Below are 22,213 nucleotides of genomic sequence, written 5' to 3'. Positions count from 1 at the left end.
CTGTGGCTCAAACCCCCGAACCCGGTGTTGGTGTCAGCGACCATTTCCAAGCTGATCCACTGTCCCACAACATCAACCCCTCACTCAGTTACGGATGTAAAACCTTAAACAAATCAACGTGCCCCGAGACAGTGACTGTTTAAAAAAACATGTAATCAATCAATCAAAGTCCAGATCAATTAACCAGGAAGGAAAAAGACAATCAGGCTGTGTCTGAATGTCCACACTATTTCCTATATAGGGCACTAGAAATTTCCCACAAAGCATCTTGAAAAGTAGTCAGCATCGATGGTCCCCAGACGGCTCAATATTACCTATGGTGCATTGCGAATCTCCAGCAAAATAGCAGAAGAGCAGCAGCGCGAGCAGGGAATAATTTAATAATATATTTTGGGAACAATTTAGTTGAAGCACCCAGTGTAACACATTGAAAGTAGTTCTAAACTCTCATAAATGATCATAATGCTTTAAACCCACTATACAGCTTAGGGTTAGGGTTAGGTCCTGGCATTGTGATCGTTTATGAATGTTTATAACTATAGCTACACGTGTTATGATGGCATTATAATGCTTTATAAATGTACTTAGAATGTGTTATACAGGGGGCTTCAAGTAAAGTGTCATCGAAATGCTTTACATTACGGACCTGGAAATGCAAACATAACAGAATTTTAAAGATGTGATTAGAAATTTGATTAATCGTGATTAACTACAAAAATTCTGCCATTAAATTATAATCTTTTGACAGCCTTAGTTTGAACACAATTGAGAGAGCTTTTTTAAAAGCTGGGAGCATCCACACTCCATGAGATACTCTAGAGGTGTGCCAAACAAGGAAAAGTTCCATGAACACCACAAACAGCAGGATCAGGTCAGCTAGTGACACGTTACCATCTGTTACTTCACTGAAAATTACCAAAAAAAAACGTATTAAAAACAACAGTTTAACTGTATTAAATCACGGAGAAAATTCTCAGATGTGCTAAACGAAAATATTCTTTGCTTCTTTGATTCTTTGCTGTCCTACTTGCAGACCTCCAGATGGTTTTTCAACATCTTTCTTCAAGGTTCACTCAAGCACATCTTGTTCAGAATGATTCAAATTCAATGAACTTGAAGGAATTTGGGAAGCTTCTCATGAGCTACAGTTTTTCCAGGATAAACAATACACACATGTCCTGAATCCAAATCAAACTGATGCTCAAAACTATGAGTTCAAAGGGAAACTTAAAGGGGCTGTATCATGCAAAATTCACTTTTTGTATGTTTTAACCTTGTTATATGGCTATGTACTCACCAAAAACACCCCCAAAGCATTTTTTCCTCCGTGCCTTGTGTTTGAGCTTTCCTCACGTTTGTGCTGCTCAGAGAAGCAGTCCAGCCCCTCCCCCACCTGTGCAAACGCTCCGTTTCCCACGTTGACGTCACACAGTGAAGATGGCTCCCCTGAGCCCCCCTCCCGCAGGCCCTCGGCAATCAGCGTTGCCACTTTTTTCTTACTCCGATTATGGAGATAAACTTTAACCATCGTCTGAAAGCAACAGTCAAGCAAGAGCAAGAGTCTGAAGGGTCTGCTCGTGGTGAGTTTCGAACAATCAGTGTCCACCGATGGTCAGAGAGGAACTGTTCAGGTTCTACAGTGTGACTGAAAAGCAGCTCCTTGTTGATCCTGTCGTCCTGCTCCTGACGGCTCTCAACACAGGCCGAGCTCTCGGCAGCAATACGGGTTGGCGGCGGCGAGGACTGCGATCAACTTGGCGCTGGCGTCGGCTCCTTTCTTGCGCGCCGTGTCGACGAGTTCCCGCGCCTTGTCCGGCCGGAGTTTGGCTCTGAGTACCTCGTTCTCACTGTCGGTCAGCACGCCGCAGTGCAGCAGCTCGTCCAGCAGCTTGTTCAGGACCGGGTCCGATACCTGCTGCACGAAGCTGGAGCGGACCTGAAACAGCTTCTCCTGGGCTGGGGTGCTGCTCGCCAGCCGTGGCTGGTTTCTGCTTGCCGTGGTCACCGCAAGCATGGCTGAGAGGGGAATGAGAAATGGGAGAGTTCCACTGATTTCATGATGCCTTGAGTTTGATCACAGAGGTAAAAGTCATGGATCACTGTGATCCTGAAACCAGCTGTTAAAAGGCAGGTGTTGCCTCCATATTGTTGTCCTCGGAGGACAGAACACGAACTGTGCAGCTGCTCGCTGTGCTCACCAGGCAGGTGGAGCTGGTGCTCCCACACTTGGGTTTTTTCTGCATCTCGCAGCTTCAGGGTCACTTTGTCCGCCTCCGACAGCATGAGCATTTCAAATGTTGGGTGGTAGTTTGGTCCGTAGTTTCCAAAGAATTCTGCGCGCTGCAACAAAGTCAAGCAGAGCTGTGAGTTCAAAAGTCACCGCTGACTGAGCGGAGAGATGCTGGTACTCACTGCGGGCTGTATGTTGAAGCCCTGCGGCTGCGGCTCGCTGCACAGGCTGTAATACTGGCCTGTGTGCAGCAGACAGAAGGACGGAGCCTGGATGTGCTCACAGTCCAGCAGCTGAGCTCTCACCTTCAACCACAGCAAACAGCTCGTCAAGTTCATTTGAGAAACGTGGAAGAACACGTAGAACTGGTAGAGAGAACTTATGGAGCATGTTGATACAGTTTAACTGCTTCTGCTCAAATAAAATGCACAGAGACGATCCTTCAATTCCTCTTCTTTACTGAAAAACGGTTGTTGCATCAATAAACAGTTACAAACTCTTCTGGCATCTGTCTCGCCGTCTAAACATTCTTCATCTAACATGCACGGAGCTGGGATCTTCTTCTTCTTCTGATGCGTCTGTACAAAACAAGGTTCAACACACAAACAGCACACGTCGTGGCCCGGAGTGGAAATGCAACTAAATTAAACACATCCCATGAAATAATAATGCTTCCTCTTTTAACCCTCAAAGGTAAACTGTCCAAATAATAATAACTTTAAATCAAATACCTAAATAAAATACAACATCCCCCCCCCCCCCCAAGAAGACTGTTCATGTCTGAACTTCAAAAGGATACAATAGTTGAACTGGTCTTCTTAATGTCGTCCCATTTGGCGTGCGCACAGCACAGGATCTCACAAGTCCATCCCTTTCTTGGAACAGTTCTGTTATGAGTCCAGTTCTCCATGTCAAACGTGGCATCCTGTCCTCTCCAATGAGAACCAGGTCTCCTTCCTTCAGTGGGGTAGGACGTGGGATCGCACGAGTGTGAGCAGACTTCAAGTCCAACAGATATTCTTTCTTCCACCGATTCCAGAACTCAGTGACGAGTTGCTGGCGGTACTTCCATCTCCGGGTCAGTTCCTCCCTGGTGGCATTGGTTGTGGGACCTGCAGCAGTCAAGGCTTTGGGTGGCAGAGAGGAAAGTCTTTTCCCGACCAGGAAATGGGCTGGTGTGAGAGGTTGAGGTTCTTTCAAATCATTATACACAAAGGTGATTGGTCGGGAATTGATGGTGGCTTCCACTTCTGATAAAAGAGTTGTGAGCTCCTCAAAGCCCAGTGAAGCTCTCCCCATCACTCTTTTTAGGACCCGGTCACACCACCCGAACTTTGCTGGAGCGTCCCTGGAGCGGTGAAAAAAATTCATCACCGCTCGTAACCGTTCACCACCGTTTAACAGAAGTTGGCCTCCGTTGAAGCAACGCCGTAAACGCTCGGCCACCGCTGATGTTAGCGGAGGGGCCCTCCCACCGCTCCGAAAGTTTTGAGCTGCACAAAATATTCAGAGCGGTGAGGAGCGTTGAATTTTCTGCCCCAGCAACGTTCACCCCCGCTCCACCAACGCCCAGTCCAAGTTTGGCACCGCTAGACGCAAGTTTGTGGACGCTCGGGTCCGCCAGGCCAACGCAATCTTGAACGCTGGACCACCGCTGCTTCGCTGCGTTGCCCGGGCGTCGATTAAACGTTGCACAAACGTCGGTGGAGCGGTGGGAAGCGTTTTACGAGCGGACACGGGGTTGGTGGAACGGTGGAATGGAATAATAAATGAAAAAGGTTGAATTAATATATATAAAACAGTATTTTTTTTCACAGTTGTTAACACCAGAACAGCCAAGACGGTCTGACAGACCGTTTGGGTTTTTATAATTCAAATAAATCTGTTACAATAATTCCCCTGTCCTCTAATTCTTTGACTTTTCCTAAATATGTGTCTTGTATGTTTTTCTGAAGCAAATAAGGTTTCTGAAGCAAATAAGGTCCTAACAATGACACACATAATATTACAAAGCATTTATACCTCCAAAAGATAAAGGAGACGCACATCGCATTGCTTTTTTTCTGCGATTGATTTGTTGTGGTTCATATGCACGCATCTGAACAGGGAGCTCGCTCTGACAGCAGACAATAGGCCAAAAATATCAACCAAATCCCGCCCCCCCCCAAAAAAAAAGACAATAAAAAGAGGCATAACAGAAGCTTCAGCAATGATACAGGAGGTCAGTGAGGGGGAATCGGATGGCGGAGACGTGTCGGACAGTCCAGCAGAACCTGCAGTGGCGCATGAAGCGCTCACGCGTCACCTCCAGGTATAGAGAATTACTGTAGGCTACTGTCAGTTTACAACTACATAATAATAACATAAAATGGTGTGAAAAAAATAAACTAATGTAATAAATCTCTACACAACAGTGAACACGGTAGTTGGAGCACTGCAGCGTCTCCAGATGTGCCAGTTACAGATTCGGGTAAAATATTATATCCTCCATCAAAGTACAGCAAACCAAGTGTTTTTCGTTTCCAAAAATTAATTTGAGAACAAACATATTTTCTGAATAAATACCTTTGTCCTGTCGAGCCTGCAGTCCCAAAATAAAATGAGCAGGGTGAGGACGGACCGTGAGGTCAGCTGGGTTGATTTTTCCGCAGCAGTGTGACCACGATTCTGGTTCTGTCAGTGCTTGTATTTCGATGACTCGATTGGCAACAAATTGCTTCCATTTTTGGGCTGAGCTTTGGATCCAGTGGATTACTATCATCGAGTCTGATCACATGCGAAGTTGGCCTGGCTGCAGGTGAAGTGCATTTAGCAGATTGTTTCCCATTCTCGCTCCAACTAGGGCACCCATCAACTGAAGGCGGGGCAGAGTTATGGTCTTTATAGGTGCCACTCTTGATTTAGATGCTACGAGCCTGGTCACAATCTCTCCATCCATCGTCTGCCCTTGCAGGTATGCCACTGCTCCATAGGCTTTCTCACTTGCATCGGTGAAGACATTGGCTCTGCTCCCCCAGACGTTTGTCTGCGCCATACCACCTGGGAATGATGATCTGGTGGATCTGAGGCAGCTCCATACACCACTGCTGCCATGCTTCAGAGAGCTCATCAGGTAGCTCCTCGTCCCAGCTGATCCCCCTATGCCACATTTCTTGGAAAAGACATTTCACTCTTATGGTGAATGGGGTCAAGAACCCGATAGGGTTGAAGATTCTGGCTGATGATCTTAAAACACTTCTTTTGGTGTTTCCCTTTTCCTTTAGGATATCCATCAGGTGTTTGAGATCAAAGACGAAATCATCAGTGTCTGGCCTCCAGATCAGACCAAGCACCTTGAGCACACAGCCGTGCGTTTCAGCTTCCTGTGAGAAGTCAAGGTCACTGCTTGACCATTTTGCTTTCAGTTCTGAGGAGTTCGTGGTCCATTTACACATGTTCATGCTGGCGTCCGCCAGGATCTCTTTTGCACCTGCAGTCAGTGTGTAGGCCTCCTCCACACTACTTGCACTGGCGATCAGGTCATCCACGTAAAGTGACTCCTTCAGAATGTTCACAGCATGTGGTTGGGTTGCCTCATATTTCTTGAGATGGCTTCTGATCGTGGCTGCGAGCAAGAATGGGCTTGATGATACTCCAAAGACCACACGTGTCATTCTCATTATGCTCATTACACATGTATCAGTAGCAAACATATTCTCCCTGACTTTCTCTTGTTGAATGTGTCTGTACGTCTACAAGCTGAGATTCTTCTGTCTGAGTGGACTGGTTCTTACCTCGTTCAGCGGCACGTTGCTGGGCAGCAGAATCACCCACAGGATGAAACCCTGTCTGTGCATCGGTTTGAGGAACAGCAGGATCTGACTGCGAATCGGTTTCATCATGAAATCCACAAAGTGTTTGACGAAGTCCCAGACGATGCCGAGGGCTGAAAGGTGTGGTACATCCACCACCACGTGGGTTTCGGTCACCTCCAGAGGCTGGATGAAGCTCATGCCTTCATCAGTGATGTGAGCCACAGAGAGGCAGTCAGAGAGCAGCGCTGGGAGGACAGAAGATCAACGTCACCTCACATGTTACGACCTGAAGGGCTCTGAGGGGTCCTGATGGCTCATGGAGGAGTCTCAAGGGTTGTTCTGAAAAGTTCCTGAAGGTTTCTGAGGGGTTTAAACTGTTCAGTTCTGAAGGGCTCCAAATTATGCAGAAAGGTTTCAGAGGATTCTGAAGTCTTATGAAAGGTTCTGAAGGTCTGAAGGTTGTCAGTGCTCTCACCGGGTTCAGGCTCGCAGTGAGGGAGGTGCAGCTGTCTGATGGACTCATCTGGACACGTGATGCTGAACAGAGCTCCTCCTGGAACCTTCTGAGCCGGCTGAAGCTGCATCTCATCCCAGATCATCATCTCGTAGGTGGCTTCGCTCTCGTGAGTCACACTGAAGACCAGATCAGTCAGCGAGCAGTGGAACAGACCAGGACCGGGGAACCTGAACCTGAACCCCGGAGGGCAACGGCACAGTGTGGAGATCGTTCTCAGAAACACTGGAGAATTTACAATCACACAAAATATTGTTTTCAATCCACAGAAGGAATGAAAACTTGAGCGAAGGTTTCCCACGGAGTACAAACACCACAAACCAACCACCTGCTACAGCTGCTGCTGCTCATGCTACTGAAGCTACGTTGGTACATTTCTGAGACTTTAAGCCATGACTAAAGACAGTGTTTAAACTGGGGAACGTAACGTTACAGGGATTTCTCTCATGAACTAATTGGAAAGGCATGATGTTATTTTTGTATTGTCCACATACAGATTTAGCAGTTTTTGGTGTGATTGATGACGACCAGTCTCACCTGTAGGACAATCCCATCGTCTCTTTTATCACCTCTGGAGTGAAACTTGTCTGAACCTGAAATCCAAGCAGGCCCAAATTCAGTTAGTGACTCTGTGCACTGATATCAGGAAGGAAACACAAGGACCAAAAAAGACACTCCTCTCAATTACAGATGAATGGATTTTTAGTGTGGTGGAGGTGTGTCAGACTGTGCAGCTGGTCTCAGCGTGAGGAACCTTGAACAGTCTGTAAAACAGTGATGCATGAGGGCAAAAAAGGTTCTGTTCTGTCACCACCTGACGTTGATGGTCCCATATCCAGCTGTCATGGAAACGTAGGCCCCACATATACCTCTTTTCCACCAAACCGGTTCCCGGGCCGAACCGGAGCCTGGGGCCCAACTGGTTCAAATCCAGGGCCTGAAAAATCCTGCTTTGGTTTTCCACCGCACTGCGGCCACGGAGGGGGAGGTGGAGGCGGAGGTGGAGCGACGTCATCGCGTCATTGCAGAACGTCAGTACACAGGTTTCCGCCAGACCTTTTCAGTCCGGGCGCCCCGCCCGCGCTAAATTCTGCAGCCCGCGGACATCGAACAGGAGAAAAAAAAAATATAATAATAATAATGGCGTTGCAATCCCGCCCCCCCCAGTCTGCTGCGAGCCCCGTGCTGCATTGCAGTTCCTCCCCCCCCAACCTCCCAGCCCAGCCAGAGTGTGTTCGAAGATCAGCTGTCGCCATAACTCCGCCCCCAGGGCCGGGCTTATTCGGTGAGTGGCAGGGGCCTGATCGGGGCCTGATGTGGACCAGGAAGAAACTGGTTCCTGAAAAGCCCCGACTTTTGGGAGCCGGGGCCGGGGCCGGGGTTGGCGCAAACAGAAGAACCGGTTCAATTTTGGGTGCCGGCCCTGATTTGGCCCGGGAACCAGTTTGGTGGAAAAGAGGCCGAAGAGCACCAATTAAAGGGGCTGTATCATGCAAAATTCACTTTTTGTATGTTTTAACCTTGTTACATAGTTATGTACTCACCGAAAACACCCCCAAAGCGTTTTTTTTTCTTCCTGCCTGCGTGTTTAAGCTTTCCTAGTATTTGTGGTGCTCAGAGAGGCAGCCCCTCCCGCCGTGAAAACACTGTTTTCCCACGTTGACGTCACACTGTGAAGACGGCTCCCCTGAGCCCCTCCTCCTCCTCCCGCAGGCCCTCGGCAATCAGCGTTGCTGCTTTTTGTAACTCCGATTTCGAGGATAAACTTTGACCATCGTCTGAAAGCAACAGTCAGGCAAGAGCAAGAGTCTGAAGGGTCTGGAGGGTCTGGAGGGTCTGGAGGGTCTGAAGGGTCTGAAGCGTCTGGAGGGTCTGGAGGGTCTGGAGGGTCTGCGCTTGTTGAGTTTCTCACAGGAAAAGACGTTTTTGCGTGTGGAGAAGCTAGAGCTAAAGAGCTAAAGCTAGCCAGCGTATTTGTTTTGAAGCACTGATTGGCTGAAGTTCGCTGTCAGTCAAAGTCCACAGGGGGAGAGGCGGGATTTTCAGTGAAACGGAGCGTTTTCTCTTCCGGGTTTCAGAATTAGCCCCAGAAAATCTTTTATTTCACACAAAATGACTTTTCCTTTGCGCCAAAAATAAACTATTACCATGTTAATGCCATTTCTAGGGTTTGGACGAGCTAAAAAAGCAGGATACAGCCCCTTTAAAGAGAAATATTTTGAAAATAGATACTTTTACTATTCAAATCACTCAAACCAGTGAGAAAACACTGCAAGGCAAATTGAATACAATCAAAAATTGACACATGAAAATACATATCAGTATGCACACATGAACATAAACACACACTCTCCCCTACATAGGAGGCTGTAGAAATGTCTCTGTAGAGACAAATGCATGCTCACAACTACAAAATGGGACTCTAGAAAAATCAGAAAATGACTCCAGCAAGCTGTCCAAACTGTAACTAAGAAAACACATCCGAATTTATAAATATATTTCAATAACAGAATATGATTGTAAGATCACACATAGAAGAGCACAACAAATAACCGAGACTAACACATCATGACTCCTTTTGTTGTGTTTTTTGAGCTTTTCTCTATTTTCATGCTTTGAATCTTATTCCCACACACCTCCACCATGTTTTCTCTCGACTGTGTTAGTATTTTGATTTGATGTTTGAAATAACACATTATAAGTACATTATAGCACTGTATAACTATAGTTATAAACACTCATAAATGATCACAATACTTTATAACATCAGGACCTAACCCTAACCCTTATCCCATGCTGTATAGTGGGTTATAAAGCATTGTGATCATTTATGAATGTTTATAACTACTTAGAATGTATTACACCGGCTGCTTCAAGTAAAGTGTTACCAACACTCACCTTGTCCGCGGTCGGCGTCCCCACACTGGACAGAGTCAAGATCCCATCACCCACAAGGAATGCTGGGTACAGTGGCTCCGTGAAGGTGGTGTGGAAGGTATGAATGAGAGTTTTGGTTTCTCCTGACAGCTGATAGAAAGACAGCGTGCCGGCCGGCCAGTCCAGAAACAGTCCCAGTCTCCTGACTCTGGACCAGAATGCTTTGGCGTGTCCCTGAGAAGCTGGTATGTACAAGCTCTTGGTGTTGTAATCAAAGAAGAACCCTTCGAACGAGGTGCTGACGTGACACCAGGACTTATCGCTACGTTCAATACTCGAGCTCAGCTGTTCCTTCCTCGGTATACTTTTATAGGCCACGCCGACACTCGATAACTCGCTCCACTCCACCTCCCAGTAGCAGCGCCCGGTCAGAGCCTCCCTGCACAGCAGCTGAGGGAATGTGCTGAACCTCTCCGGATGATCAGGGTATGGCTGCTTCTCCTCGGTATAGCTCACCGTCCTGCCGCAGTCGGACAGGATGAGGGATTCGTGCACCGTGTTCAGGTCCAGTGACAGATCACAGGAGACTGGCAAAGAAACAATGAGTTTTCAGTGAGAACAGCTTCTGCACCGACAAGAGCACCACTGCTTTTCATTAAACCTGCAGAGACATTTGGAAGGAGTCCTGCAGGAAGTTTTCCTGACAGAGCCTTCAGATCTTACAGCTCTTCTGTGGATTAAATCAGCTCCAACTTCTGATTTTTGATCAAACACAAACTGACTCTGTGTCGAGGACTCCCAGTTCTCCCGGACTCTGACAGAACTATCTCAGGGCAACAACCACAGACAACCACAATTTCTAAAGAGTAGCATTAAAAAAAATCAAAAGGGAAAGAAATAAGAAGAAGAAGAAGAAGAAGAAGAAGAAGAAGTAGAAGAAGAAGAAGAATACATTTTATTTCATATCACCTTTCAAAACACTCAAGGACACTTAATAAATTAAAAACACAATACAAATAAATAAAACAACAGACAACGTATCAGTGAAATAAAAATGTGAAATTACAAAAGATAGGCAGATTGAAACAGATGAGTTTTCAGTCTGTTTTCAAACTGAGGAAGAGAGTCAACATTGCGGATGTCAGGTGGGAGAGAGTTCCAGAGTTGGGGGGCAGAGCGGCTGAAAGCTCTGCTCTCCATGATGCTGAGGCGGGCGGAGGCCACAGAGAGGTGGAGAGAGGAGGAGGACCTGAGGGAACATGAGGGGGTAGATCAGACAGATGGGGGGGGCGAGGTTGTGGATGGCTTTAAATGTAAACAGAAGTGTCTTCAAAATGATCCGGAATTTGACAGGGAGTCAATGGAGCTGCTGGAGGACGGGGTGATGTGGTGTTAGGAAGGGGTTTTGGTGATGATGCAGTAGTCGAGGCCGGAGGTGACGAGGCTGTGGACCAGGATGGCAGTGGTCTGAGGGGTGAGAGAGGGAAGGAGACAATTCATATTGCGTAAGTGAAGGTATACAGACTGAGTGATGTTATTAATGTGAGAGTGGAAAGAAAGTGAGCTGTGGAGGACGACACCCAGACTCAATCTGAGGGGAGGGGGGCACTGTGGAGCTGTCGATTGTGAGGGAAAACCTGTCGGATTTGGAGAGTGAGGACTTGGTACCAACAAGTAGAAGTTATCGCTGTTCAATTTCAGGAAATTTGAGGTGAACCAGGATTTGATTTCAGAGATGCAGAGGGTGAGGGCGGAGGGGGGGAGTGGAGTTTGGTTTACTGGAGAGATAGAGCTGGGTGTCATCCTCATAGCAATGAAAATGAATACCATATTTACGGAAAATATGGCAGAGGGGAAGGAGGTATATGATGAAAAGGAGGGGCCCCAGGACAGAGCCCTGGGACACACCAGAAGTGATGGGGGAGGGCTGAGAGGAGAAGGACTTAAGCTGAATGAACTGAGTGTGGCCAGTGAGGTAGGAGTGAAACCAGTGAAAGGGGGAGTGTGTGATGCCGATGGAGGAGAGTCTATTGAACAAGATGGAGTGAGAAACGGTGTTGAAGGCCACACTGGAGAATGAGGATGAAGATCAAAGCAGAATCAGCTGCCATTAGAAGGTCATCTGTGATCTTTAGTGCTGTTTTTAGTGCTGTTTAAGCTCCGGCCGGACCGGGAGGACACTCCTGTCGGTGCTGCCCGCGGACTGGCTTCGGTTCTACTTCTGGGATCTGTGGTTCTTGTGCTGGACCGTCCAGCGGACTGTACTCAACATAGTCCTCGGCTTTACTTCTTATTGTCTCATGCTAGCTGTTGCCAAAGCTGTCCGTCCCTGGGAGAGGGATCCCTCCATACTGTGGTTCTCCCCAAGATTTCTTCTTTTCCCACTGGGTTTTTGGAGTTTTTTCTTGCTGGATGTGAGGGTCTAAGGCAGTGGTTGCTTCATTTTGTCTCGTTACTGTGAATTTGACATTTTAACATTATGCTTATTCACTGTTTTTATTTTTACCAACCAATGAAACATCTCGAAGCCCTCTGAGGCAACTGTTGTTGTAATATTGGGCTATACAAAAATAAATTGATTGATTGATTGATAGGTTTCGGTGCTGTGGTGGGGACGGAAACCGGACTGGAACCGTTCTTAAAGACTGCGGGTCAGAGCTTATTGACGTTGTTGGGATCTGAACCAGATTTCTTCAGGATGGGGCTGACGGCTGCAGATTTAAAAAGAACAGGAACAATTCCAGAGGACAACGAGGAGTGAATGATGGCTGATATGAGGGGGAGGAGAGAGAGGAGGCAGGATTTGACCAGAACTTAGATGAGATGGCAGGAGAGGTTCAGAAGAGGAGAGAGGTGAGGCAGTGGACCCAAGGTGTTGGTGGATTTTCATGACCTTGTCATTAAAGAACTGGAGGAGAGAGTTACAGGACTCTGCAGAGTACAGGTGGGGCGTAGAGTCAGGGGGTTGGATGATGCTGTTGAATACGGAAAAGAGTGTCTTACTGCTGCTTGCATTGGAGCGGATGAGACCAGTGTAATAATGTGATTTAACATGAGAAATGGAGTCCTGATAAAGAGATAGATGAGCAGTATACATGTCTTTGTGAATGTTGAGTCCAGGTTTCCGAAAGAGTCTTTCAAGCTGACAATTTTTGGATTTCATGGTGCGGAGATCAGGAGTGAACCAGGGAGCGAACCGGGTAAAGAAAACAGAGCGAGATTTTACAGGAGCGAGGGAGCTGAGGATGTGAGAGTCCATTATTGTAAAGGGAAACAAGGTCATCGGGGTGGAGGAAGAGTCAAAAATCAGGGTGGAGATGAAGGAGGAGAGGGAGTCCATTTTAATATCCTTTATGTTACAGAATGAAATGATAAGGGGGGGTCTTAGACATGGAAAGATGGAGGGAGACATTAAATGAGAGAAGAAAACGATCCGTAATATGAAGATGAGCAGCAGTGCAGTCAGACGGGGTGAGACCGGAGCAGCAGATTAAGTCCAGGGTGTGTCCTTTGACGCGAGAGGGGAAATCTGCAAACTGATGAGTGATGAGGAGAAGTCCTTGGTGAGGGGAAGAGCAGGATTGTCCATCTGTATATTGAAATCACCCAGCAAAATCACATTCGGAGAGAGAGTGGAGAAGTGGGTGAGAAGGGCGGAAAATTCATTAAAAAAATCGGTGTGAGGCTTGGGGGTACGGTAGACAGTGGCAATGCTTGTGGGAGTGGGGCCAGAGATCTGACAGGCTCGACATTCCAGTGACGAGAGAGGGGGCAGAGAGACTGGAAGGACCTTCCACTGCTCGCAGTGTAATACCGCGAGACCACTGCTTTGCTAATGTAAACAAACCCAGGTTGTTAATTTGTTATTTTGTTAAGTGACATCCAAGCAGCACAGGATGCACAATCTGAACATCTAAACAAGGGAGATTTCTCCTCCCACTTCAGGCTGGGCCATAATTTTTTCACCAAACTTTGATTTGTTCTGTTGTTAGAACTGTTTGAACTATAGAAATAATTAAAAACGTTTCCATTTGTCGTCCAGTAGGGAAGAAACATTCCTTTTGGACAATCTGTCTTCTCCATCAACAACTTCTTGGTCAAGGTTTTCTCCTTCAGACTGGGAGGTCCTGAGTCGAGCAGCTTCGGTGGGCAGCAAATGAAAAAAAAAAAAAAAAACATCTTCAGTGGGCAGTGCAGACCATCAGTACTTCCTGGTTCCTGAGTCAATCATATGAAAGTTGTGGTTGTTAAACAAGGAGCGCAGGTTTCCAAGCTTTTGGAGAACGTTGACCTTAACCAACCAAGAGAATTTTTAAAACTGGCCAAAGCCTGTGAATGGGCCATTTTCACAGCTCCACTACTTCCTGAAATTAACTGTGCACATTCATTTCCTGTCTTGCATTATTGGCCAAAATGATTAATCCAGGCGTGTCTTGTTGCAGCAGTCTAAACAAGACACACCTGGATTAATCAGTTTGGCCAATAATGTAAGACAGGAAATGAATGTGCACAGCTATTTTCAGGAAGTAGTGAAGCTGTGAAAATACCCCATTGTATCAGTCCGGTTTCAAGTCTCTTCACAGCACTGTGCTCAGAAGAGGCTCTAAATTCTGTTGTTAGAGTTAAATTTAGAATGTGTGAACATACACAACAAATTTGTATTCATAAAGCGTGTCATATGCACACTGCTAAGTAAAGGTGTTGATGAATCGAAACGGTTCTAAGAGTCATTTACATTTACAAACACCTCAAATTAACCATATATGGAATCAACACGCCTCTTCATATTTATTTTTCCTTACCGTTCATAAAAATGGCGACGACAGTGAAAACGGCGGACTTTTCTCAAACTGAAACACTTCTCAGCAGGTTGAAGCAAGCTCGATTCATGAATAGGACTTGATCTTACAACCCCTAAGTTTCAGCACACTTCTTGGCAGCGACTGCTTTCGATCGTGGTAACAGACTGAGGCCAAGCCTTGACTCGTCTTCAGTTGTGTCCCTCAACTTCATTGAGAGTTTCGGCCATTCATCACAACATACTCTCTGTTGAGGAAGGCCCACCACGGGCCGATCATACCTGGGTGTGTGTCGACAGGTTGGTTCCTCCCTCTGTTACCTTGGGACCCAGACAGGATCCTTCCTCTTCATCCACAGCCATTGACTGCTTCTCTCTGCTGTATTGGCCAGGGCTTGATGGTTTTCCTCTGTATTGGCCCAGTAATTCCAAAATCTTTGAGGAGTTCTATGATAGAGTGGCCTACGAAGGCCTCTGCATCCTACTTCAACTGGCTGCACCTCAGCCTTCCAACCTCTTGCTGCAGCTTCAGCCACAAGGTCAGCATAATGAAGCTTTCTCCGTTCAAAGGCCTCTCCCATGGCGTCCTCCCAGGGGACAGTGAGCTCTATGAGAAAGGCGCGCTGCCGGGACTTTGACCAGAAGACCAAATCTGGTCGTAGGTTGGTTGCTGCAATCTCAGATGGAAATATGAAACGGTGGTCCAAGTGAACGCGCATTTCCCAGTCTCTGGCTCCCTGAAGAAATGTTCTTTGATTGTTGGGAAAACTAATCATTAGAGAGATTCTGCCTGATAAGGTAACCACCGCAGTTAATGCTCAGAAGAGAGATCGCCAGAGGGAAAAAAGATGGTCTGCCGTTAAAGTTCTGTCAAAAATCCCACAGTGAACAGGAGCTGGATGAGCTCTGGGGTGGCTTTGGTTCCTCTCGTCTCTGGTTTTGATATAGTTCCAATAAATTGTGGCATGAATCCATTATTATTAATTTATTTTTGTCAAAAAAATAAGCAAAAGAATAATTCCCAGTTGTGAATTGATACTTAGTTTTCCTCACGACGTGATTCTGCCACTGGACTAACAGTTGTCATCTCAGTCCTTATTCTTTTGTCAGCGCTTCACTGAACTCACAGGACCCAGTAGAATTCTCCAAAGGAACAATAAATAAAGCAATCAGTGTATGTCCCTATTGAAAAGCCACTCAGTTAAGAGATTTTAAAAACTTCTTCTCCACAGAGCGCACTGTTCCTCAAAACTTCCATTTAACAAACATTTTAATCAGCTGTCGAAGCTGAATTAAAGCAAACAGAGAACACATGCTGCGTTTGCACCTGCCGTGACTTTCTTCATGCTTTCTATTTGTAATTTCACTATTCTACCACTAGAGTTTGTTTGTACGCCTGGTCTGATTTGTGTGTCAATTTTCACATGTCAAACAGCACAAATCCAAGTTGATGAATCCCACAATTTGCCTGGAAATGCTGGCACACACTCAATAGCACACTTCTGTGTTCACACATTTGAAAAATGAGGCCCCGGCAGTATTTTTCCATGTTGTCCTCCATGCTCCTTTGTCTTCCAGTTTTTCACAAACCTCTCAGTCCTGTCTCTCACATCATCATTCTCTCTTCTATTCTGTTCTCTTCCTTTCTCACTCTGTCCTCCCCTTCTGCTGTCTTCTTGCCTCTGCACTTAAAGCGATACTTCAACATTTTGGCAAATTGGCCCATTTAGCGCAATTCCTTAGTCATTTCGAACAGCATACTTACTTTTAGGGCTGTCGCGGTCATTGCAAAAATGAAATATCGCGATGTCACGAAGCCCACCGCGGTGCATGATGGGCCATCGCCAACACCGCATTGCCACAACCACGTTGAGCAGGGAACAATGGTGCTTACACTGGTAGCAAAAAAAAAAAAAAAAAGTTACTTCGCCCATTTGGGAGCATTAACGAATTTAAGGGCTCACCTAGCTTGCTACAGGCCCGGTCACACCACCGGAACTGTTTTGGAGCGTCCCTGAAGCGGTGAAAAAAATTCATCACCGCTCATAACCGCTCACCACCGTTTAACAGAAGTTGGCCTCCGTTAAAGCAACGCCGTAAACGCTCGACCACCGCTGATGTTACCGGAGGGGCCCGCCTACCGCTCCGAAAGTTTTGAGCATATCTGCTTTATTAATGCCTAAAATCAGGTTTTAAAATGTATTTAACTTTTTACAGTGCGCATTTGCGCAGCGTCATCTCTCACACTCTGCGCACTCGTTTCCCTGATAAACACGCACACACACACCAACACACACAAAATAGTTGTATTACTTTTTTTGTGAGGGCGAGCTGTCTCATCAAATACACAATCCAACAACCCCAAAACACTTTGGTGGACACGTTATAATCCACACATTCACTACGCTGTGAAATATTAATGCAAAATTACCAGACTGAGTTGTTTATGCGAAGATTGCTAAGACGGAACTACTTACTAAACATGGCGTCTGGGCGTAGTGATCTCAAAAGAAAAAGTAGTTCCCAGTATTTGCTTCAGTGTCGTAACGCTACAATATTATTTGTTGGTGTTCCACAGCGTAGTGAATGTGGGGATTATAACGTGTCCACCAAAGTGTTAGGGGTTGTTGGATTGTGTATTTGATGAGTTTGACGAGGGGGAACCAAAAATACCATCCACTTCCATTGTGTCCGTCCCGAAAACCTTCCCCGACTCGCCTCTGGATAAACAACAGCTCGCCCTCACAAAAAAATAAGTACTCTGTTCGAAATGACCAAGGAATTGCGTTAAATGGGCCAATTTGCCAAAATGTTGAAGTATCGCTTTAAACTTTCTCTGCCTCTCTCCTCTTCTTTCTCACAGGAAAACAGGAAAGATAGAAAACTCTCCCAGATGGCCGAGGCTCTTTCAGTTTTCCCTGGTTTTTGCAGTCATAGCAGACATACAGTGGTACTTACACTGAGCGAGAAGCTGTGTGTTCACCCAGTGCTCTTCGTTATGGTCCACACTGAGGAAGAGGAGCACAGAGTGAGGAGCAGCACTCTTCACAGTCTTACTGCTGTTTGAAACTCATCGTCATGTTTACAAGTTTTTTCTTTGCTTCTTGAGGTTGGATGCTTTTGTTGCTGGTTCTGAGCTCCCAGACATCAACTGTGGTCTGACTAAATGTTCCTCCTTGAACAATGTGATCTTAATGGACACGTGTGTGTCCTGCATTCACACACAGGAACTACAGGCAGGAAAAATGTGAATTTTTCACTCCTCAGTCTGTGTGATGGAGATTCAGAGGGTTCTTGGTGTTGACTATGGGACGGTAAGTCGAAATGAACCTGTCGTGTGACAGTGCTGCTCAGTACACCTACTTGAGTTTCTCCAGGCTGCATTCGGGGTTCTGCAGCCTCTCGGAGAGCAGCCTCACCCCCAGCTCTCCTGGGTAGTTGAAGCTCAGGTCCAGTTCCTTCAGATGTGAAGGGTTGGATTTCAAAGCTGAGGCCAGAGAGATGCAGCCCTCCTCTGTGATGCCACAACTGGACAACCTGCAGAGGAACAGGACTTATCGGGGGTGTTTCAGCAGCCCTGAAGCCCCCATATTTTATCAATGGCGTCTATAAATCTTTTTGAGACTAAGGTGTGTGTGTGCGTTTGAGAAACGGAGCGTTCTGCCAATGAACAGCTGGGTCATTCAGAGTGTGTGTGTGTGTGTGTGTGTGTGTGTGTGTGTGTGTGTGTGTGTGTGTGTGTGTGTGTGTGTGTACCTGAGGATCTGCAGTTTACATTTTGAACTTCCGAGTCCAGCAGAGAGCAGCTGAGCTCCTAAATCCTGCAGCGGGTTTCGACTCAGGTCGAGCTCCTTCAGCTGGGAGTCGGAGCAGAGAGCCGAGGCAAACACCTGACAGCATCTACTTCTCAGGCAGCAGCCGGGCATCCTGCAACCAGGACACAGAGCTGAACCCATGTTTTCATAGGACAGCAGAGCAGAAACCCTAAGAAATCCAGCAGCAACATCTCAGACTGTCGGAAAACTCCCACCACACCAAATACTGTTTGAACGCTACAGAACAACACCTTCTCACACGCAGGCAAACAGCTGAACATGAGACATAGAAAAGACAGAACATGACAACATTTGGAGCAATGACGTACAGAATTACTAGACCGCTCACTGCCCCCTGAGAGACGGCAAATCGCAGCTGACTTCCGGTCGGGGCAAAAAGCGGATTCAGAGTGGGACTCCAGCACGGTATGTGACTTTGTGTTTCGTGATTTACCAAGGTACAGTAAACTTCTGTGTTGGAATCAAGTCACAATGCTTAAGATACATTGTGAACACCAAGCCAGGAGACCCAGGAGTTTCTTTTCTTTTTTTAATTTATCTCCTCTGAAACAGAAGTCAGAAAGACAAGTGTATCCTGCGACTACGGAATGTGCAATTAATATGTCATTGTGTGCATTTTTTCATTTACTGTGAATAAACTTTTAATTTTTATTGCAATTACTGTGTTTCATGCTTTCATTTTTTCCATTTCTTGTCTTCCTTTGGCTGTTTCACTCAATCTGTTGTAATTATTCTAGAAATGAGTGTCCGTTGTATTCAATGGACCCCACTGCTTAAATTGACTTGATTTTTTATTACACTACTTTATCTCTTACATTTTACTCTGAGAAACCTCTGTGTATGTTAAGGTATTCAGTTCAGTTCAGTTCTTTATTGAGCATTAAAGCATTATTACATAAATATATTACATAAATACTGTGCATGTTCTGACTGCAACAATTGCTCCTCCAGAAACTTTTTATCTCCATTTTTGTGGGAGGAAAAAAGCAACCATTCCAAGGTCTGTGGGTCTGAGCAGCTGTGAAAGTCCAACTGTATCATTTGAATTGGAGAAAATTTGTTTAAAACACTTTCTTATTTGGCATTATTTCTGTTTTGGCAGAAACATTATTGATTTCAATCAGCGGTTAAGGGACCGTCTAGAATTTACAAGACGCTGGAACAGTGAAGACAAACGCCATATCCAATAAATTTGATAGGAGACAAATGAAGGTTGTGGTGATTATGGTGACACTGCAGTGAATCCCGCTGGTGGTATTACGTTTTCTTTTTTGTGTTAGTTTATTTGTTTTTTTATTTTTTATTTTTTTGGTGTTAGTCTTCACTGTTGCGGCATCTTGTAAATTGTAGACGGTCCCTTAACCCCACAGCAGGACCGGCTGCTTATAGAAATTAATATTGTTTCTGATGCTTGATAGACAGATTCTTTTAATAAAAATGAGCTTGTAGCATGTCGTCCACCTCACAACGATGGGATGGAGGCGCCCTTTGTAAGTTACTGACGTTTTGTGTAAGAGTTATTAAGACTGAAAGTCAGCATCTGTCAACTAAAAACATGCTTTGTTTTTTCTTGTCTGTGATGGATAAACAACGCTGTGATCGCCATGACAGCGTGTCTAGGACAGAGATTTACTGTCTGCTAACAGTCAAAGCCATAACATAACACATATTGTCCCATCAATGATGACCAGCAGCCTTGAAGTCAGTGTGTTTACACTGGATTACATCGCGGCCCACAGCTTCTTGCCACTACCGGAAGTCAGTGCCGATTTGCCATGGCGCCGCTGCTGTCCGCCGAGCAGCGAGCGGTCTAGTAATTCTATACGTCATTGATTTGGAGCGTCATGTTTCCATGTTTATGTTTTTGTTCCTGTTGATAAAGACCACTGTTCTTTCTGCTGCGTCACTTCCTGTTTTATCAGATTCTACATTAACATAATCAGTTCTTCTGCAGCACTGTTAAAAAAAAGCAAACAGAAAATGGCCCAGAACTACCAACTAAGCACTAAGCATTGCTCATTGGTCTACAGAAGCCTTTTAACTCTGTGTTCACACCGAGTTGAGTCGAGCCAGGACCCCTTTTGGGAAGTGTGAATTTGTAAATCAGCCTCCTCATGAATAACTGAATCGTGTTCTCACCGGCGTCGAACCGCAGGAGCGTCAAACCAGACAGAAGCAAGGAAGGAAACGCGATACTTGTTCCAAAATAAGTGATTTCAAAATAAAAGCTGTGTCGTGTTTTTGCCTTAATTTTCTATTTTTTTTAATTCTTCTGGTAGAATACAGAACAAACAACGTGGTGTAGTCATTATACGCATTAGAAATCAACGGTTTTGTACCTTGTCACTGCAGGAAAGTCAAACAACTCAAAAACTGCACAAAACAGCTCTCTGACCGGAGCGGCTCAGTGTTGCCAGATTGGGCAGGTTTCCGCCAAAATCAAGCTTCTTTATTGAACATGTCTGACGGGTTGATGAAATGAATATGTGTTTATGAAGTGTTTTTTTAATTATACAAATACAGTTTTAACGTGCATTTTCAACTGAGATGGCGGTTTGGGCTGCTTTCTATTGAGTTAAACCGGTTTATGGTGCAAGATCGACATATCTGGCAACCTCCTCCAGTGGACTGCAGAGACACCGCAGACGGTGCTGCAGTGATTCCGTTCTGTAGGCAGAACGCAGCCAGAAGAACGGCTGTTCTGTTGTACATGATTTTTCTGCAGACCATACAAATCGTCGACTTTCAGAAGGAAGCACAGGCTCTCCGCCATGCTCGACGTGCGCGCTTAGAATAACAGTCCGTGTCATGCGTTACGGAAACCCCACATGGACAAAAGTGTGGCAAACAAGGAAAGCTGGCTGGACCCGGGGAGCGACCGTGTTCTCACCGCATGTAGATCGAGCCGGTGCCGACCTCGGACCACCTCCTCGAGGCGGCCCCGGCTGGACCCACAAGTAGGTCGCTCCAACGTGAAAAACGTGTTCACACTGTCGCTACCGGGTCCACCACGTCATTTATGTCGAGCCAAATGCTTTGGTGTGAACACAGCCGATGATTAAAGCAGCAGTTGGCGCACCCTCCAGTGTGGCTTCTTTCACATTACACTCACTCAGAAACCGCTCTTTGCCCTCAGTGATTCTCAGTGAGTGTCATGTTAAACTGCCGCTGGTCAGCCTGTTCACAATCTCATCTGGTTCGTCCTAAACACAGAAGCTAACTGTGTTCCAGTGGAGCAGGCTGGGTGACTGCTGGAATCAGTGTTCATTGAAGGTCACATGTGAAAGTGATCTTGTCTCCAAATACCTGAATTCCTCCAGTTCACAGACTGGACCGATCAAGGCAGTGGGAATAAGAGTGAGCAGGGTTAACTCGTCAGCGATGTCCTCACGGCTTTCCATTGTCTTGGGCTTTTCAGGAAGGTTGTCCTCAGAGTGTGCCATAGGATTGTCTGCTTCATGCTGATAACTGTATCTGCAGTTATTCAGGTCCAGAACTCTCAGAGGGGATTGTTTGGACTGGAGGACGGAGAACAGCGCATGGCAAGACAGAAAATTCAGAGAGACCCCGGTCAATCTGATAAAAAATGAACACACACACACACACACACACACACACACACACACACACACACACACACACACACACACACACACAAATCAATAAGGTGTCAGTTAAAATTTTAAGCTGTGTGAGCTGTATGTGGGGTGCTGGAGACAAGCCCAGTTCCTAAGGGCAAAGCCAGGGCCCACCCTGGACAGTCCACGAGTCCACCTCAGCAAGAACACTAATCCCAGCAAAACTAATTATTTGAGAATAATTGAATTCAGCAGTAAGAATTCATGACACACACCTCAGACTCTCCAGTTTACAGTCTTTACTATCCAGTGCAGCAAAGAGCTTGTGATGGTCGACGGTGACGTCATGAGGAAAATACACCACAGTGAGGTCTCACAGGTGTGAATCTGCTGACTGAAGGATGGAGATGAAGGCCAGGTCGGCAGAAGACAAGTGTTGATCTGACAGTCTGTGAAATCAGAGAGAAAACACAACAAACCACAGCGTTCATATGGCTGCTTTAGGATTCATATCAAACAAGCTGCTGTGTGTCACGCCCTGTGCCCCTGCGACCTCGTGGAGGCGCTGGGGTCCTGTTCTGTTTGT

The 22,213-nt window shown here is 46.0% G+C and overlaps 1 protein-coding gene across 1 annotated transcript; it reads right to left on the bottom strand.

Annotated features, from left to right (window-relative positions):
- Nucleotides 1-1,472: 1,472 nt before the first annotated feature.
- Nucleotides 1,473-21,917, bottom strand: LOC115390423 (NACHT, LRR and PYD domains-containing protein 1-like). Its single transcript, XM_030094290.1, has 12 exons — nt 21,903-21,917; nt 21,356-21,567; nt 17,970-18,140; nt 17,577-17,750; nt 17,172-17,221; nt 9,437-10,002; nt 7,076-7,131; nt 6,500-6,714; nt 6,004-6,269; nt 2,413-2,535; nt 2,199-2,340; nt 1,473-2,016 (listed from the first exon to the last, which is right to left on the bottom strand). Exons 2-12 carry the CDS (start codon nt 21,490-21,492, stop codon nt 1,694-1,696), a joined length of 2,223 nt encoding a protein of 740 aa, XP_029950150.1. The 5' UTR covers nt 21,493-21,567; nt 21,903-21,917; the 3' UTR covers nt 1,473-1,693.
- Nucleotides 21,918-22,213: the final 296 nt, after the last annotated feature.

This window comes from Salarias fasciatus, chromosome 6, assembly GCF_902148845.1.
Source record: "Salarias fasciatus chromosome 6, fSalaFa1.1, whole genome shotgun sequence".
Taxonomy (NCBI): domain Eukaryota; kingdom Metazoa; phylum Chordata; class Actinopteri; order Blenniiformes; family Blenniidae; genus Salarias; species Salarias fasciatus.
Note: the sequence above shows the minus strand (reverse complement) of the source record. Positions and strands in the feature narration are given on the sequence as shown.

Coding starts and splice junctions, on each gene's coding strand:
- LOC115390423 (XM_030094290.1), bottom strand. CDS start 21,492: ATGGCACACTCTGAGGACAACCTTCCTGAAAAGCCCAAGACAATGGAA. Junction 6,715..7,075: donor ACGATGGGATTGTCCTACAG/GTGAGACTGGTC, acceptor TCCGGGGTTCAG/GTTCAGGTTCCCCGGTCCTG. Junction 2,017..2,198: donor GCACCAGCTCCACCTGCCTG/GTGAGCACAGCG, acceptor TTCCCCTCTCAG/CCATGCTTGCGGTGACCACG.